Source organism: Penaeus chinensis, chromosome 34 (assembly GCF_019202785.1).
Source record: "Penaeus chinensis breed Huanghai No. 1 chromosome 34, ASM1920278v2, whole genome shotgun sequence".
In the NCBI taxonomy this organism is placed as follows: Eukaryota; Metazoa; Arthropoda; class Malacostraca; order Decapoda; family Penaeidae; genus Penaeus; species Penaeus chinensis.
In genome coordinates, this window is record NC_061852.1 from 1393428 (window position 1) to 1400927 (window position 7500).

Below are 7500 nucleotides of genomic sequence, written 5' to 3' on the forward strand. Positions count from 1 at the left end.
GCAGGCTATGGTGCCAACACAATCTGCCGGCAGCTGGGCCCAAACCACTATGATTACAGCCTGGGGGAGAGGGCTTTCGCATCGGGAAATCACCCAGTGCCATTGACTTATCATCCTCGCGACAAGAAAATTTGACTAATCTTTCAGTTTTATATACTCTTTCCATTTGTTCGGTGTATGACTAAACTTGTGATTATGGTAATAAATCAGATAAACCAACATATGGGTCATTGCCTTATCACAAAATTCATTGTCATTATTTCTGATTAAGAATCTAATCATATATACTAATGCAGTTGTAAAACTCATAACTAAAGAGATGCAGAACGGTGTGTACAAAAAAAAAAAATAATGTCAAAAATTGAAGAGAGCTTATAGATCTTTCCAGATAACTCTTAACTATAGCTAACCCAACATTAATAACAAGCTATATGCCATGAAACCAATACACATTTAATAAAACATCTCAATAGCAGCCACTGACCTGTGCGCCTCTGTGTAAATAGGGTCAGCAACAGACGTCACTTTTTCTATATTAACCCCTTTCTATCCAGCTCTGGGCCCTATTTGACATCCTAGCTTTCCTCCTGCCACAAAACCCCGCTGGGACCCCCAAACACCCACCCGCACGCCCATTCTCGGGGTATGGGGCGAGAGGGCGTCCCTATGCAACAGTCGTGGGGGCGAAAGTGCATTAAATAAAAATAGGTTTTCGCGAGAGCCATGCCCGACCTCATCCCCGAAATCGCCCTTATCTCACCTCTTTCTTGTTGTTCTGGTCGTTGTCCTTGGCCAATTCCAGCAAGTAACTGAAGTCCATGATGACCCACCGTCGCTATAACGAAGGAGGAATCATGAAGAGAGCGAGACGGGGTTTCCAGTGAAGAAATTCGGCAGCTTTCCCTAGAACGCTCTTCACTTCGCAACTGCTGACGAAGGACTGGGTTGGGGAGTGCGCCTTTGCAATCGCGCTCTCCTCCTCCCTCTCACGACATTTTCTGGAATCTAACTTTTATCTATGCACCCACGGAGCTTGTAGACTTAGTCTTTATTGGTGTTTGTAGTTTATAAAGGTGGATGTATGATTTTTCCGCTAATTATATATTAACTAATTAGGGGGTTACGTCTCTCGCCGAAATATATTCTGAAGAAATCTTGTTGGTAATATAGAATAGTTTTTTGTCATTGGAATTCTGTGTAACTAAACGTATATTTTAGTTTTATTAATATGGTGATTCAATACCTATATACAGGAATATAATCGAAAGATACATATCCGAAATTTGTACCAAAACAAAACAAATGTCCGAAAGCCACAGCTATCCCTTCCTCCCTTCGATTTATCATTAAAAATCCAAGAAAAGGTATGTATTGATACTGAAACATTGACAGATAACTGCGTAAGTGTTTTTTATAACAGGAGAATTAAAGATTCTCGAAGAAACCTGGTAATTATGCGCCAGAACGTGATTTTCGTCAACCACCATTCACGTTACATCTCGTATGGACCTGTTTAAAATCGTATAAAGTTTATTCCCAATGTCCAAACTGCTTCCAAAATTGAGTTAACTTCGAGTTTTACTGTTTGTACAATTTTGCATATGAGTTACAGAGGGCGAAGCTCCCTATTAAGAGAAAAAAAGCGAGGAAACCTTAAGTGTGAAAAGCGTGCTTGAGGGCTGTGATCCTGGTATTGAAAACCTAAAGGAAATGGTTGAAATGAAAATATTAAACGTGCAAAACATAACGAAATCGAGTAGAAAAATACATGTTTCGTATGAAATGGCCATCTGTAGTTTTTTTTTCAGGAAAAATGACCATTGCAAAACAGACAGGCTACAAATTAGAAGTCAGTTTTACCTCTGCAGTAATTTATATTAAAGACAAAAACATCACAACATTCTGGAAATTACTGAAAGAAACCTAAATAACAGAAGCCGAGTTGTTTGCCACAAAAGATATATTAATAACAACAACATGAAAAACTTGGTGATATACACAGATTCTAAATCAGCAGTTCACTGTATACAAAATGCTAATCTCAAGAACTACAAACACATTATATTTGAGATACAATCAGTAATTCATAGCCTAACAGAAAACCCACAAAAAAACAATAATACAGTTGATACCAGCACACAAAAACATAAAAGGTAATGAAATAGCAGACTTTGTAGCAAAAACAGCTCATAATATAAGTGAAACTATTAATATAACCAAAGACATTTCAATTTTAATAAAATAAATTAAGAATAAAAAACCAAAAGAATTGGGAAGAATATTTGAATAATGCCCTAAATATAAAGAATTACTATTTACAAAATACCAGCCCTTAACGATGTACAAGATCAAAAAATAGAAAATCAGGCACATGGATTACAAGACTATAAACCACACACAAGACTAAAACACCATCTGCACAGAATAAGAATTGAAACTGACCCTTTTTGCAGATGGTGCAAAAATCAAGAAGAAACAGAGGAACACCTCCATTGCCCAAGATCTAATTAAAACAGAGTGATATTGCTGGAAGCATTAAAGAAAATAAAAATCATTAATCCAAATCTAAAACTACTGATTATAGGAGATCTGCCAGATGATCAGAAGTCCTACATACTAAGACATACCAAAATATTCCTACAAAAAAAAAAAATTATAGATATAGGAAGAAAGAAGAATCATGAAAAGGTTCCGGGGGGATATAGACAACCTATAAAAGAAGAAAGAAGAAGAACATTTTGAAAATGCTAGAAATGGTTTTTAAATTAAATTGGTAAATATTTTGAAAATGCCTGCAGCAGTTTCCAAATAGAGCTTGGTAAGTGTATACAAGATACCTGTTGCAACATTCAAAGAGCGGCACATTGTCAACAATTGCCCAATCTTTAGCCTGTTGTAGGCTGGCAAACTAACAAATCTCCATGAGTTGTATTCTGCCAAGTTAGATCATGACTTTGTTCTTTATTTGAATATTTTCAAGGATGTTTACAAGTTGTGTTAGGCAAGAATGTAAACATTTAGGTATATTGACTGTAAGATTGAACAAATGTGTATTATGTTTCCATAATTTAAAATCTAAAATTGATTTTTAGGTAAGATGTTTAAGAATTATTTCAGCAATATGTATGCATAAATATGTAATAACATGTCTCAGAAATTTTAATTTTCCTTATTCCATGAAATAATTAAACTTTGGTAGAGGACTGATTATGCTATTAGATTGACTTTCATCATAATAGGTCTTTGCCAAACCAAATTTGAAGATAGTGCTATGATTCATTGCTAAATTATCTATATCTTATGGCCTGCCATTTATCATTTCTCAGATATTTTTGATATGTAAGGAAAACCTTTTACAGCTGATGATATTAACTTTTTCATTTTAACTGCATCAGCAGGATTAAGGAATTAAATTTCATTGACTTTCAAATCTCACAACAGGTCTACAGTGGACACAAAATGTCTGACAAGGAGTTCCGCTTGGACCCAGACAGCGAACTCAGGTTTGAGGTGGAAGGCAAGCAGGATACAGTTGATCTCACAGTAAGTCTGAACATAGCATGACAGTTACTGTTGTTTTACTTATTGTCACTTTTTTATTTCATTATGTATTGTTCTTTTCATTTTGGTAGTATTTGACCACAAATTTTTGTTATTATTATTGATAATTATGATATATGAATGATGTAATAGCTATAACAATCACATATATTTTAGTCTTCTTTTTCTACATTTTTTTATATAATATATAATACGCATGTCCTGTACATGGAGTGACTTGGGAGTTCTTGCAGTGCTTAGAATTGTTTTGTTCATGTCTAATTAAGACTGGATAGTTAGTTATTATGATTTATAACTTTAGAAATATTACATTATTATTTTATTACAGGTGTCTGTGTACTGTTTCAGGAAGGTATTACCTGTTAATGTAATGCAGATGCTTTAATTTAGAATTATTGACTAACAAAAAATGTGGACATTTGAGACTAGTTTTTTGTATTCATTTAGTTGTTTTTTCTGTCTAGATTGCTCGTAATGTTCTCTTCTAACTTTTTAGATGAATTAACTTGCCCTGTTCATCAATTGATTTTACTCATATTCTTGCAGCTTCACTTTAAAAAAAAATCTAAGGAAAGGTTGATTTGCAATATTGTGACAAACCCTATCCTACTGTCTAAAGTTCCTCTTTATGTAGTGCATTTGCATATATTTATAGGTATATACATTTTCATATATTTACAGTTGTAGGAATATATATTTATACTTATGTAATGTTGTGAGATTTTAACAACATGTTGCACATAATCTTCTTCAGTGAAGACATGAATTTAAATCTATTTATATCCTGGACAGTTGGTAAATGGCAAAGCTGAAGTGTTTGGCACAGAACTAGCACCAGATAAGCCGTACACCTTCTTCCCTGGAGCAAAGGTAGCAGTGTTCACCTGGCATGGCTGTGCTCTCAAGCTGTCTGGCCCAACAGAGGGAACATATGTGGCAAAGGAAACACCAATGGTAAGAGATTAATTTACTGAATGTTCAACATATGTTTATTTTTCCTTTGTTACTGTTAATTACTTACCATAATAGCAAAATCACATACATGGTGGAAATGTTTAAGTATTTAATTTTGTTGCACATCTAAGAGAATTAAACTAATCATCTCATTTGCTTCTCATTAGGTTATGTACCTTAATACACATGCATGCTTGGAGCGGTTGCGCAGGCATGCAGATGAAGGTCTTAACCGAGGAGAGGATACCAGAGGACCAGTAACCATGGTTGTTGGTCCAGGAGATGTAGGAAAGTCAACTCTCTGCAGAATTCTCCTCAATTATGCTGTGCGGATGGGACGTCGTCCCATCTTTGTAGATTTGGATATTGGACAAGGATCCATTGCAATTCCAGGAACTATAGGTATATCCTACTGATCATTATAATTATATGTGACATATAAGTATTAGGGTCCCTATACGTATGTAATAAGATATATTGTGCGATATTGTAAGTTCATTTTCAGTTTTGAGAAGTGTCATAACTGTTGGTCTATTTTGAAGGTGCACTGCTTGTTGAGAGAGCTGCTGATGTTGGGGAAGGCTTTTCTCAAGAGGCTCCTCTTGTGTATAACTTTGGCCACCTGAGTCCTGCATCCAACATGACTCTGTACAACATTCTTGTCTCACGCATGGCTGCCACCATTCAAGATAAGATGGTTGGCAATAGAAAAGGTGAGTGGGGATATTCACTACTGATTGTTAACTTTTTTTCTGTTCTTTTCTTTCTTTGCATTTTATTTGACATGCTTAGTTATATTTCCCTTGCAAATTTTGACAAGTTATTATTTTTTTTTTTTTCCCTTGCAGTTGCTGCCTCAGGGGTGGTCATCAACACATGTGGTTGGATTAAAAATGAAGGATACAAGAGTCTGACACATGTTGCGCAGGCCTTTGAGGTTGATGTGATCATTGTCCTTGACCAGGAGAGACTGTATAATGAACTTGTCAGAGATATTCCCTTCATTAGGGTTGTTTTCTTGCCCAAGAGTGGAGGTGTAAGTTTAACACTATTTTCTTTAGAATTCATTAGTATTTAGATTTGATGTAACTCTCAGTTTATTTCATACAGTGATGTGTTGTAAATATGAGGAAATAAATGATATTAGATCAAATTTAGGTATTTCCCATTGAAACAGTCATGTCAACATTTTTTATTATTGTACCAATGAATTATGTTTAATAGTGCTTTCTCATACTTAACACATTGATGCTGGGAGTGCATGTACTACAGACACTGTCCAGTGTAGCTTTGGTGCCATTGTTGCATATATATATATATATATATATATATATATATATATATATATATATATATATATATATATATATATATATATATATATATATATATATATATATATATATATATATATACATACATACATACATACATACATACATACATGTAAATCCGATGCCTTTCAGCTATTAATTTATGTACACATTGGTGGTTCCACAAATGATTATTCACCAAGGAATCAGTTATCAGTTATACCTGAACTCATGTTTTTATCCTTTTCCTTGATAAAAATGATGATAATGGCAGAATGATATTAACTCAATGTCTCCAAGAAAATGCTATGCTCATTTTCTATTTTTTTGTGAAATGTCTCTGCACATAGATGGCTCTGCTAGTGCTTAGCTACAAAGGAGTCAGTTAGTAGACCTTGTGACCTTACCTGATTTCATCTTTCCTTGAATTGGCGATGACATTAATTACTATAATGCTATAGACATTAGTAACAGTAGCATAAGATAATATAAAATATTTCAAAACTCAAGGAAAAGGGTAAACAGGTGAGACAGGTAGTACTTGTAATTGACTCATTAGTAACTTAATACAAGTGTAGCCATCAATGTGTAAAAACAATTAATAAAGTAAATATGCCCATTGGAATTGGATTAATAGTATTTTTTACTAATTAAATGAGGCCAGTTTGGGTGAGTCCTTGCTGACTAAGTGCATGTGGAGATATGTATGTGTGAACAAAATATACAAAACAAAACTAAATTGGATACTGCATGTACCTAGTGCCAATTGGTTAATTTTGTTTACACATAGATACCTCCAAAAGCATTTAGTCCCCAATGAGTCAGTTCCTCGGCCTATCTGACCTTCCGTATTTCCCACACAACTTTGAGCATATTACAAAAAGTTTATATGTTCAGCTATGACTTTGTCTCCAAAGTAAAAGTGTAGTCTGCAATTTTTCTTCTTCTCCTGCTCTTCCTCCTCCTCCTCCCTGTACTGTCAAGTATATATATATATATATATATATATATATATATATATATATATATATATATATATATATTATAAATCCCACGAAGTAAAGCACAAAGTCACAAGATCTTTTATATTTCCATTCATTCATTCCCTCATGTTAATGCAGGTGGTAGAGAGAACCCAGTCCATGAGGGCATCCGCTCGTGATGACCGCATCAGAGAATACTACTATGGGTTGCGCACCAAGTACCACCCACACAGTTTTGAGGTGAAGATGAGCACGCTCCAGATATACAAGATTGGTGCTCCAGCCCTCCCTGATTCCTGCATGCCAGCTGATATGAAGGTTGACGATCACATGACCAAACTTGTACCTGTAGAGCCTAGTAAGTGGTGACTTAAATTTTATTTGCATATGTGATTGCAACTTTGAAGAGAACTAGTTTTGAAAAATAAAAAATCATCATCATTTCCTTTTTTTTCTCATATCTCTTTCTTTCTTACTTTCATTTTCTTTTTCTTTTTCTCATGGTACAGTGTGTAAAATTGGAAAAAGATAACTCAGATAGGTCATGTTTGTAAATTGCTTTTGAAAGATATGTGACAGGATAGCTACATATTAAATTTTAAGGTACTGAAAAAAGATAGGTAGCAGCAATTTTGTTGCCAAAACCTAAAGTGATATCATGGTGCATTGTCAATGGCTAAACACAATGA

General features: G+C 34.5%; 2 protein-coding genes across 3 annotated transcripts in view; one reads left to right on the plus strand and one right to left on the minus strand.

The window, feature by feature from the left end:
- LOC125043758 (protein SPT2 homolog) overlaps window positions 1-950 on the minus strand; it is a 16398-nt gene extending 15448 nt beyond the window's left edge. The window contains exon 1 of the mRNA XM_047640028.1: window positions 761-950. Within this exon, the coding sequence (XP_047495984.1) occupies window positions 761-820 (60 nt within the window). The 5' untranslated portion in view covers window positions 821-950. The remainder of the gene's footprint in view (window positions 1-760) is intronic.
- A 343-nt stretch (window positions 951-1293) lies between these two features.
- LOC125043746 (protein CLP1 homolog) overlaps window positions 1294-7500 on the plus strand; it is a 7043-nt gene continuing 836 nt past the window's right edge. Inside the window, exons 1-7 of one of the 2 annotated variants that reach the window (XM_047640003.1) lie at window positions 1294-1364; window positions 3442-3543; window positions 4354-4515; window positions 4683-4917; window positions 5058-5228; window positions 5364-5551; window positions 6950-7169. In XM_047640003.1, the coding sequence (XP_047495959.1) occupies window positions 3460-3543; window positions 4354-4515; window positions 4683-4917; window positions 5058-5228; window positions 5364-5551; window positions 6950-7169 (1060 nt within the window). In that variant the 5' untranslated portion in view covers window positions 1294-1364; window positions 3442-3459. Of the gene's footprint in view, window positions 1365-1536; window positions 2819-3441; window positions 3544-4353; window positions 4516-4682; window positions 4918-5057; window positions 5229-5363; window positions 5552-6949; window positions 7170-7500 lie in introns of those variants that run through there. The other variant, XM_047640004.1, reaches the window with a different exon arrangement.